This window comes from Heptranchias perlo, unplaced genomic scaffold (assembly GCF_035084215.1).
Source record: "Heptranchias perlo isolate sHepPer1 unplaced genomic scaffold, sHepPer1.hap1 HAP1_SCAFFOLD_217, whole genome shotgun sequence".
NCBI lineage: Eukaryota > Metazoa > Chordata > Chondrichthyes > Hexanchiformes > Hexanchidae > Heptranchias > Heptranchias perlo.
In genome coordinates, this window is record NW_027139231.1 from 378818 (window position 1) to 390884 (window position 12067).

The 12067-nt window shown below is 42.1% G+C and overlaps 1 protein-coding gene across 1 annotated transcript in view; it reads left to right on the forward strand.

Annotated features, from left to right (window-relative positions):
- LOC137310104 (WASH complex subunit 4-like) overlaps window positions 1-12067 on the forward strand; it is an 83312-nt gene that overhangs the window by 48017 nt on the left and 23228 nt on the right. Inside the window, exons 15-23 of the mRNA XM_067978061.1 lie at window positions 1806-1913; window positions 2636-2782; window positions 5933-6012; window positions 6106-6211; window positions 7644-7760; window positions 8966-9134; window positions 9247-9401; window positions 9707-9781; window positions 9886-9990. Coding sequence (XP_067834162.1) covers window positions 1806-1913; window positions 2636-2782; window positions 5933-6012; window positions 6106-6211; window positions 7644-7760; window positions 8966-9134; window positions 9247-9401; window positions 9707-9781; window positions 9886-9990 — 1062 coding nt within the window. The remainder of the gene's footprint in view (window positions 1-1805; window positions 1914-2635; window positions 2783-5932; window positions 6013-6105; window positions 6212-7643; window positions 7761-8965; window positions 9135-9246; window positions 9402-9706; window positions 9782-9885; window positions 9991-12067) is intronic.

Sequence of the window (12067 nt, forward strand, 5' to 3'; positions counted from 1 at the left end):
TCATTTCTCACTATTATCCTTCCGAAATGTTAAATAACCCTGAATATTTAGCTCCCAACCTTGGTCACCTTCCAACCTCGTCTCTGTAATGGCCACGAGATCATACCCATTTGTTTCTATTTGTGCCGTCAATTCATCTATCTTATTACAAATGCTGCGTGCATTCAGATAAAGATACTTTAATTTTGTCTTCTTACCATTCTTTTCTACGCCGGCCCCATTTGTTCTTATGTTTGTACGCTCCGTCCCTTCCTGACACACTCTGTTTATCATTACCCCCATCACTTTCCTGTCCTATTTCCTTGTCTTTTCTCTTTATCAATCTAAACTTCGCCCCACCTGAGCCCTCCTTCCCCCCCCCCTCCCCCCCCAACCCCAATTTAGTTTAAAGCCTTCTCTACTGCCCTAGTTGTTCAGTTTGCCAGAACACTGGTCCCAGCATGGTTCAGGTGAAGACCGTCCCAACGGAACAGCTCCCTCTTTCCCCAGTACTGGTGCCAGTGCCCCATGAATCGAAACCCACTTCTCCCACACCAACCTTTGAGCCACGCATTCATCTCTCTGATCTGATTTACCCTGTGCCAATTTGCTCGTGGCTCAGGTAATAATCCGGAGATTATCACCTTTTGTGGTTCTGCTTTTTAATTTAGTCCCTAGCTGCTCAAACTCCCTCAGCAGAACCTCTTAGGTACCAACGACATAGGTAGGACGATGTGGACCATGACAACTGGATCCTCCCCCTCCCACTCCAAGTTTCTCTCCAGCCCTAAGGAGATGTCCTTAACCCTGGCACCGGGTAGGCAGCACAGCCTTCGGGACTCTCGCTCTTGGCTGCAGAGAACAGTGTCTATCCCTCTAACTATACTGTCGCCTACTCCCCCCACTTGAATGGCCCCCTGAACCACGGTGCCGTGGCCAGTTTGCTCATCCTGCAGTCCCTGCATTTGTTCTTGTAGCCCTTGTGGACCTCTTGTCCAATAGATAAGTGCAGAGGCTGAGGCTCCTGCAATGCTCCCTCCTGGATCCCCGTACTTGCCTCACTCGCAGTCACACCCTCCTGTCCGTGACCACCTGCCAATTCTACAGTATTTAGTCTAAGGGGTGTGACTGCCTCCTGGATCAAAGTGTCCAGGTAACTTTCTCCCTCCCTGATGCCTCGCAATGTCTGCAGCTCGGACTCCAGCTCCTCAACTCGGAGCCAAAGTTCCTCGAGCAGCAGACACTTACCGCAGATGTAGTCTCCCTGGACAAAACTGTCCAGTAGCTCCCATATATTGCAGCTGCAACACACCTCCTGCCCTGTCATAACTTATTGATTACTACAATGCCAATCAAATTATTTTTAGGCTGAACCAAGTACTGGCCTTGTTTAATTTATTAGATTAAGTTGTTTTTTAAAATTTTATTTTATGCTATGTTACTTAGCCCACAGTCCTAAGAAAGAGGAATACGCCTCTGTGAAGAATCTTGGGATGTTTTTCTATATATAAATGCGAGTCGTGAGGTATTTCTCAAGACAGGTGCTTTGTGGTTCATATAGTATCTATTGAAAATTGGGAGATTCCAGTTTACTGGTGCACCGAGATCCAATTAGTCGATATTGGCAGTACATGGTTAGAAAACAACTGTTTTTTGAGGTAATTGAAATGCTTTTCAACAAAAATGTTTTTGGTGGCAATTCCAGTTTTTTGACGGTAGTACACCGTTTCTTCACCAGGTGATGCTTACAAGATACAATATATTGCTTAATGGATTTGTGGCTGTTTATAATAAATCACATGCAGCATTTTCCATTTTTTTTCTAGGCAATTGAACACACTGCCCATAGGAGGACTATGGTCATAGCAGATTCTGTGTGTCATATTGCTCAATATCTTCAGCATCAGGCCCTTAATTCCATATCTATTGCTAAGGTTTGTACATTCTGTTTTCCAGTTCTTTTATATGCATGTTGTGTATGAGGGGTTACCATGGTAACCCTAGACTGAGGACTGTGCATTGACTATATGTGGAGATCAGTATATTTTCCTGATTGTATCAGTTTTCTAATTGTTCTGCAGCTCAGGTGACTTGGTGACATCTCCTGTTTTATGAATTAAGTTGTAGTTTGTGTTGCTGCTGATAATTAACAAATATTTTGCCTTTTTTTGTCAAAATGGTGACTTCTGGCCTCCTGAGATGGTCATTTGCAAAGTCTGAGCATCACTTGGTTTCCACAGTGGTGGAGGAGGGGAATGAGGGACAAACTGAAAGCAAGTTTCCAGCTATAACTTTGCCCAGTCTGGAGCTTTAATTAAAAACTGTGGCTGTAGAGATAGTGAGTAAAACACAACAGCCGCATCTTTGTATTCAGTCTAATCTTAAATACTCCTTTTAAATGGCGTCACTTTCACAGCCTATGGAGTGGGAAAAGATGGCTGCAGTGGTGACCTTAAAAATGAATTTGGTTTGTTGAACCCGTGATAGTGTGAAATCGTGAATTAACTTCACATTAAATGATCCCCCACTAATAAATGTTGTACATTTTATTGCCTATGTTAGCTTACTGACTATGTGTAGTATCACGGATTTAGATTTAAATTTCAGGAACAGCAGATTGATGTTCATTTGGAAAATAGTTACATTGTTCCTTCAGAAAAGAGTGATATCTGACAAGAAGTACAGTGAACGACGTCTGGATGTGCTGTCAGCTCTTGTGTTGGCTGAAAGTGCTCTCAATGGACCCAGTACCAAAGAGCGCAGACTCGTAGTCGCACTAGCATTAAGTGTGGGCACCCAAATGGTGAGCATAAACTCTTGTATCTTTCTTAAGATCTTAAGGATAATTTTGTTTTTGTGTAATGCAAATTACATCCCAGTTCTGACATTCATCCTTTACATGTACAAAACTAGGATAAGGTCCTGCAGTCAGAGCTTCAGGAGCTAGGTTGGAAGTTAAAAAGCAGGACCTCAAAGGTAGTAATCTCTCTGGATTACTTCCAGTGCCACGTGCTAGTGATTACAGAAATAGGAAGATAAGGCAGGCTATTGTGTGGCTAGAGACATGGTGCAAAAGGGGGGGCTTCAGATTTTGGGGGCTTTGGGATTAGTTCTGGGGCAGGAGGGATCTGTTCAAGATGGACAGGTTGCACTGCAACAGAGCTGGGACCAGTGTCCTCACGGGGAGGTTCACTAGTGCTGTGGGGGGGGGGGGGGGGGGGGTTTAAACTAATTTGGCAGGGGGAAGGGCACCAGGATTCGAAAGAAGAAACAAGGTGCACAAAGGATTGGGAGACACAGATAGCACTAGAGTAAGAAATTGTACAGTATTAGGTGGTATCAGACTAGGAGAATACGAGAAGGTCTAAGAGGTTTAGAGTGCATATCTGTAAATGCACGAAGCATAGTAAATAAGGTTGGTGAGCTGCAGGCATAAGTAGCTGTATGGGAATATGATGTGGCGATAATGGAGACCTGGCTCAAAAAAGGGCAGGATTGGGTACTAAATATCCCTGGATACAAGGTGTTCAGGAAAGATAGGGAAGGAAAAAAAGGAGGGGGGTGGGGTGGTGGCAGTATTGATTCAAGGAGAACGTTGCAGTGCTGGAGAGAGAGGATGTCCTGGAGGGGTCAAGGACAGAATCTATTTGGTTAGAGTTAAACAATAGAAGTGCCACTACACTAGGTGTATTCTATAGGCCACCAACTAGTGGGAAGGCTATAGAGGAGCAAATTTGCAGGGAGGTGCAAGAACTATATAGTAGTAATAATGGGGGACTTCAACTATCCTAATATAGACTGGGATAGTAACAGTGTAAAGGGCAAAGAGGAAGAGGAATTTCTGAAGTGTGTTCAGGAGAACTTCCTTGATCAGTATGTTTCCAGCCCAACGAGGAAGGAGGCATTGCTGGTTCTGGTTCTGGGGAACGAGGTGGGTCAAGTGGAGCAAGTGTCAGTGGGGGAACATTTCGGGAGCAGCGATCATAGTATTATAAGGTTTAGATTAGTTATGGAAAAGGACATGGACCAGTCTAAAGTAAAAATACTCAATTGGAGGAGGGCCAATTTCAGTGGGATGAGAACGGACCTGGCCCGGGTAAATTGGAATCAAAGATTGTCAGGCAAAACTGTAATTGAACAGTCGGCGGCCTTTCAAGAGGAGATGTTTCGGGTACATTCCCACGAGGGGGAAAGGTAGGGCAACCAAAGCCAGAGCTCCCTGGATGACAAAAGAGATAGACAGTAAGATGAAGCAGGCCCGAATGAAATGTATCCCAGGCTGTTAAGAGAAGCAAAGGAGGAAATAATGGAGGCTCTGACCATCATTTTCCAATCCTTCCTGGCTACTGGCATGGTGCCAGAGGATTGGAGGACTGCTAATGTTGTACCGTTGTTTAAAAAGGGAGAAAAAGATAGACCGAGTAATTACAGGCCAGTCAGCCTAACCTCGGTGGTGGGCAAATTATTGGAAACAATTCTGAAGGACAGAATAAATCGTCATTTAGAAAGGCATGGAGTAATCAAGGACAGTCAGCATGGATTTGTTAAGGGAAGGTCGTGTCTGACTAACTTGATTGAATTTTTTGAGGAGGTAACAAGGAGGGTCGATGAGGGTAGTACGTTTGATGTAATCTACATGGATTTTAGCAAGGCATTTGACAAGGTCCCACGTGGCAGACTGGTCAAAAAAGTAAAAGCCTATGGGATCCAGGGGAGAGTGGCAAGTTAGATACAAAATTGGCTCAGTGGCAGGAAGCAAAGGGTAATGGTTGACGAGTGTTTTTGTGACTGGAAGGCTGTTTTCAGTGGGGTTCCACAGGGCTCAGTACTAGGTCCCTTGCTTTTTGTGGTATAAATGATTTTGGATTTGAATGTTGGAGGCTTGATCAAGAGGTTTGCAGATGATACAAAAATTGGCCATGTGGTTGATAGTGAGGAGGAAAGCTGTAGACTGCAGGAAGATATCAATGGACTGGTCAGGTGGGCAGAAAAGTGGCAAATGGAATTCAATCCAGAGAAGTGTGAGGTAATGCATTTGGGGAGGACAAACAGGGCAAGGGAATACACAATAAATGGGAGGATACTGAGAGATGTAGAGAAACAAAGAGACCTTGGAGTGCATGTCCACAGATCTTTGAAGGCATACGGGATACTTTCCTTTATTAGCTGAGGCACAGAATATAAGAGCAGGGAGGTTATGCTAGAACTGTATGAAACATTGGTTAGGCCACAGCTTGAGTACTGCGTACAGTTCTGGTCACCACATTACAGGAAAAATGTGATTGCACTATAGAGGATACAGAGGCGATTTACGAGGCTGTTGCCAGGGCTGGAGAATTTTAGCTCTGAGGAAAGATTGGATAGGCTGGGGTTGTTCTCTTTGGAACAAAGGAGGCTGAGGGGAGATTTAATTGAGGTGTATAAAATTATGATGGGACTAGATAGAGTGGATAGGGAGGACCTATTTCCCTTAGCAGAGGGGTCAGTGACCAGGGGGCATAGATTTAAGGTGATTGGTAGAAGAACCAAAGGTGACATGAGGAAAAACCTTTTTACGCAGCAAATTATGATCTGGAATGCGCTGCCTGAAAGGGTGGTGGAAGCAGATTCAGTTGTGGTTTTCAAAAAGGAATTGGATAAATACTTCAAGGGAAAAAATTTGCAGGGCTACGGGGAAAGAGCGGGGGAATGGGACTAACTGGATTGCTCTTGCAAAGACCGACATGGGCTCGATGGGCTGAAGGGCGGCCTCCTGTGCTGTAACCATTCCATGATTCTACATGCTGAATATTATTACAGTTTAGAAATGGTCGAAACACATTTAGTAGTTTTGGAATAACTTAGTTCTGGAGTACTTGTTTAAAGTGCTGAATATTGTAACTTTGCCATGCTATGGGTAGCTGTTTACTCTCTCATCTGACCAATGCTGCCTTGCTCATTTTGGCTCCTGAAGAAAACATTCCGAGATGAGGAATTGTTGCCGCTGCAAGTAGTGCTGAAGAAGTTGGACCTGATCAGTGAGCTGAGGGAGCGGTGAGTAAGCCAGGCTGTTTACAGAGAGAACATAAGTACTACAATCTACTCTGGGCCAAGCAACAAAGTTAAACATTTTGATGCATCTTGCAGGATTCAAGTTCTGTGCAACTGCAACTTCTTGTACTGGCATCGAACCATTTTCCCCATCTACTTGGATGATGTTTATGACAATGCTGTAGATTCTGCACGAGTACATGTAAGAGCAAATTATATTGATGTTTACATAACTGCAGCTTGGACTAGTCTCAATTACAGGATTCATATTAATTTACAGGAGTTATCTGTTTCACTTATCTGTATATTGGATGATGTCCATTTTATTAATCATATGCATACATCATCCAAGGATTCAGACCATGGGTGCAGTAGTGTAGTGGTTATGTTACTGGACTAGCAATCAGACCGTAAATTCAGATGCCTTCATGGCATTTTGACAATTTGAATTAAGTTTTTTTTAAATTAAGCTGGTATCATTAGAAGTGACCGTGAAGCTGTCCGATTGTTGTTCAAAGCCCATCTGGTTCCCTAATGTCCTTTAGGGAAGGAAACCTGCCGTCCTTACCCGGCCTGGTCTATATGTGACTCCAGTCCCACACCAATGTGGTTAACTCTTAACTGCCCTCTGAAGTGGCCTAACAAGTCACTCAGTTGTATCCAATCTACTACAGAGAATAAGAAGGCTCATCATTACCTTCAGGGCAACTAGGGATGGGCAATAAATACCAGTCTTGCCAGTGATGCCCACATCCCCAGAATGAACAAATATAAAATGTTGGAAGCTGCATGAATTGTTACATATGGTGCATATTTAAAAAGAAGTGTATTCCACTAAATTCACAGGATTGTAAATATTACAGAATATTGGAACACTTATCAGTGTGTTGGTGTGGTATTTTTGCTGGTTAGAGGCAGCGTGGGGACATAACATGAATGGGGATTGTGGGCGGAGCCCTTCATTTGTGATGTCACTGGAATAGGACGCCATGATGTCACACGGGGACATTACCCCAAGCTGTCTCTAACCGCCTGTTTTATAGTATCACGTGGGCATGTTGAATCAGTATGATTTTGAACTGAACTATTTTGAAAGATTTTTAATATAAAATTCTTCCTTCAAGATGTACTACATTATACGGCCCATGAATATTAAAATATTTGTGTAGAAATCTTGATCAGTATTGAAATGGAACAGTTAAAGTCCTTTTAACTTTTTGCATTAAACTTCAGTTCCTCAATCTGAAGTGACAGATGCTAACAAGAAATCATGGGCCTAATGTAACTCACAAAGCAGAGATTATCTGGGCTCCTCTCTCCCTCACCACCTTCTCAAATTGGTCGTAACTTTAAGAACCTATTCCTGTACCCTTTCAAATAAGGATTGAAAATATAATTAGTATTTCTTGGACCATCTCCTTCAAGATCGAATAAAGTTGAGTGGAAAGTAATGATTTGAAAATAACCTTTGTTTAAAGAAGTAGATTCTATATATGTCAAATATTAGATGTATAATATGCAGTATGCTGGAGAAATATGTTGGGACACTGATTTATGTAAACTTGAAAATGTACTTAGTTGTCGTAAAATGTTAATGTTTGTTTTCCACAGTCTGATATTTCACTGTTTTTCAGTACATGTTTAGTGCTTTGAGGGATTGTGTCCCACCCATGATGCATGCAAGACACCTGGAATCCACCCAAGTGTTGCTGGAGTGCTTTGATAAAGAAATCATGGATGTGCTAAATGAGGTAACTGGTATCGAAGCAAAAAATGCCATTGGCATTGTAATGGGATGTACTGTAATAAGGATGTATTTAAAATGAGTTGTCCTGGTTTAAAATTTCAGCTAATCCAGGTCTGTCCCTCCATTTAAATGTGAAACTCAGGCCCTTGTCTTAAGATATCGGGAATCAAAGAGCTTCCAAGATTTGCTTAGATGGAGAACCATGTTTTGTCCAATAAGGCTTTAACTCAAATTGAGTTACTGGCTGTTTCTGTTGTAGACTTAGGACTCAGATTTTGGGTCAGAAATTTCGTGTCCCTGAATTTTTGGATACCAGAAGGTGTGTAAATGAAGCAGTATGCTTTAAGCAGACTTCATCAGTAATATTACTAATATCCAATTTTGTCACTAACAATTTGGTGCATTAAGGATGCATTCGCACATCATCTTTAACATGACTGCAAAGTGCTTCACAGCTATGCTGGGGGTGGTGTGTATGCAGGGTCAGTGGTAGATCGTTTCAATCTTCAGACCCCACGCTGGAACCCTCAGCACCTGCTCGTCTCAGACTCAAACTACAGATCCATTGTCCCTCCTGGAGTTAACGTGGAAAATAATTGCTGTAAAATGACCTTTTTGACCGTTTGTGAGCAGGTAAGGATGTGACTTCACTAACAACTCTTTAGGAACTCGGGTTGAGTTTGAGGTGCCATCGATGAAGTTTAAATATGCCATTAAAATGTTGTGTTTTATAGGTCCTCTTTTTAATGCAAAGCATAAGCGTGCTCCTGCTGCACCGTCAGGCTGAGACTTTCCTGATAGGCTGAGGGAAATGTGATTACATTTCCACCCAGTCGCATTGAGTTTGCGTGGCACAGAGACAGACCCATCGTGCCCGTCATTGTACTGGATTGGAGGGATTTTTTGGGGGGTGGGGTGAGAATAGTACTGGTTAGACTGAGGGTGAGGTTCTATCATTCTACAATCTAGTTTTATAGTTTGAAAAGTTCTCCAGCAGGGAACGGTTACAGTTTCACTTGTTTTTAACTTCCTTTAAGAAAGGTATGACTGAATTAATGATTTCTTGATGCTGTCTGAATCAAACTAATTCAGAAAAGCTTCAAACATTAAAAGTGTTATAATGTGTCTGTAAACCTGTTGAAGAATTATTTTTTCTTCATTGCATTCCTTCTCTGGGTCCCTCATGCTTCTCCTCTCCTTCCCCAACAGCACCTTTTGGATAAGCTGTGTAAGGAGATAGAGAAGGACCTGAGACTCTCTGTGCACACACATCTAAAATTAGATGATCGCAATCCATTCAGAGTCGGCATCAAAGACTTGACTGATTTCTTCTCTATCAAACCAATCCGCTTCTTTAACAGATTCATTGATGTCAAAGGTTAGTTTCTGTTCAGATTTCAGCTTATTCAATGTCTGTTCGTTAAACATCACATTGTAAAGTGGGCAACAGTTATGTCAAATTAAAAATCATTTTCACAAATGTTTAACAGCATATGTAACTCACTATCTGGACAAGACTTTCTATAACCTGACAACAGTGGCTATTCATGACTGGGCCACCTATAGTGAAATGAGAAATCTAGCAACCCAGCGGTACAGTCTCTCCATGACCGAACCACACCTACCCAGCCAGACCCTGGAACAGGTGAGTGCTGTGCAGCTTTTTAGTGTATATCATTTACCAGGACTGCTTTGTAATGGTGAATAGGAAGACAAATGGCTGTTCTGAGTTTGGCACAAAATGAAGCCTGTGCTGAATTCTGGCAGTTCTACACCGAGACCAAGCTTTAAATTCTCATGTGGTTTTGTGAGTTAATTATCCGTGTTTAATTTTGCATTTGGATATATTAATAAAAGTTTCCATTACAGTGTAACTATTTACCAGATAGTTAAAGTTAGTGCAAGGCAATTGCAGTATTCTGTTCTAATGTAATTTCAAATTGTTTGCAGGGATTAGATGTTCTGGAAATAATGCGAAATATCCATGTGTTTGTTTCACGGTATCTCTACAATCTCAACAACCAGGTACGTTTAGCAACTGATAGCTTGGATTTTTGAGACTCATAATTAAGAGAAACTTTCATTTGTCAGCATGAAGTTTGAAACTTGCGTTTCATTACACATTACAGATCTTCATTGAACGCACAAGCAACAATAAACATTTGAATACAATCAACATTAGGCATGTTGCAAACTCAATCCGTACACATGGAACAGGCATTATGAACACAACAGTAAGTATCCTTGGCACTCAATTGGATGAATTGTTAAAAGAAATTTGCAAAAAGTTTTCTGGATTTATATTTAAACTATATTTTGGTTGAAGAATGGGTACTGATTACAATTGAGGAACTGGCTGGGAGGAGTTACAATTCCTAATCTATTAACATATGCATGATATGCACAGTAGAAGGCAGGATGAAGCCACTGAGCTGGACAAAAGATATCTGCACTGCTTATCCTTCTCGCACTGTTGGACTCTTCAACTTGCTCAAATTGGTTTCTCCAAATGTTAGTGGTAATCGCTGTATGGAGACATAGATAGAAGTTACAACATGGAAACAGGCCATTCAGCCCCACCAGTCCGTGTCAACGTTTACCCTCCACATGAGTAAATAGTCCAAATCACATTTACCCACCCTGTTTGCACGTCCATTTGTCCACCTATCCAATCTAATCTTGAATGTTGACATAGTTTCTGCCTCAACCACTAACCCTGGAAGTGAATTCCACAGCCTCAACTCTCTGCATAAAGACGTTTCTCTTGCTCTCTGTTCTAAACCTCTTACTTTTAATCTTGTAACAGTGGCCACTTGCTCTAGACCGCTCAACCGCTGCAAACAGTCTGTTTCTATCTTTCCTGTCCCGTCCTTTCATAATTTTGAACATTTCTATCATATCGCTCTGTAATATGCGTTCTAATGAAAAGACCACATTTTTCTAGTCTCTTTTTGTATTTGTATTTGTATTTCCTCATACCTGGCAGCATCCTGGTGAATCTGTGTTGTACCCTCTCAATTGCCTCAATATCCTTCCTATAGTGTGGAGCCCAATACTGCACACTGTACTCCAACTGAAATTTTATACAGGCTCATCATTACCACCTTGGCTTTTATATTCTATACTTCTCGTGATAAAACCTAGAGTTCCATTAGCTTTTTTTTACAGCTGTATCAGTCTAAGGTGCTGCCTTTAATATTCTGTGATCCTGTGCACCCAAATTTCTCTGCTCTTTCACAGCACCGAGCCGGCTTCCCCCCCCCCCCCCCCCCCCCCCCCCCCCACCGGGGCGGTATGTATCACCTCACACTGACATTAAATTCCATCTGCCACTTTTTAGTCCACTTTTAATCAATTTCCCTTTGCAGTTTCCTAGGATCTTGTAAAGAATTAACTACCCCTTCTATTTTGTAACATTTGCAAATTTGGACACCACTCCCTCTAGGCCTATATCCAAATCACTGATGTACAGAGTAAACAGTAGTGGACCCAGAACTGAACCCTGTGGGACACCACTGCTCACTTCCAAGCACTCTGGAAAAACTGCCCGTGACTCCTACTCCCTTGTAACCCACTTTTAATCCAGTTTGCTATCTTTCTCCTAATTCCATAACCCTTAATCGTCTTCATTAATTTCCCATGTGGTACCTTGGCAAACGATTTCCTAAAGTCTGTACACACTACACCCATTGCATTTCCTCCATCCACCACGTCTGTTACCTCTCAAAGGAATCTGAGGACGAGCAGGATCAGCTCTTTTGAAACCAGTGTTGGCTACTTCTAACCATTTTCTCTAGATACATGGTAATTTCATTCTTAATAAAAGATGTAAAATTTTCCCTACCACAGATGTTAAGCTAACTGGCCTGTAATTATCTTGTTTAGCTCTATCTCCCTTTTTAATAATCAGTACTACATTGACCACTTTCTAGTCCCCTCAGGTCACATCCACACCCAATAAAGCCTGATTTTAAAATTCCTATCCTTGTGTACAAATCTCTCCATGGCCTTGCCCCTCCCTATCTCTGTAAACTCCCTACAACCCTCTGAGACCCCTGTGTTCCTCCAATTCTGGCCTCTTGCGCATCCCTGATTTCCTCCGCTCCACCATTGGCTGCTGTGCCTTAAGGTGCTTAGGCCCCAAACTCTGGAATTCCCTTCCTAAACCTTTCCACCTCTCCTTTTAAGATGCTCCTTAAAACCTACCTGTCCTAATAGATCTTTGTGGCTCGATGTCTAATTTTGTTAATCGCTCCTGTGAAGGGCCTTGGGATGTTTTACTACGTTAAAGGTGCTATATAAATGCAGGTT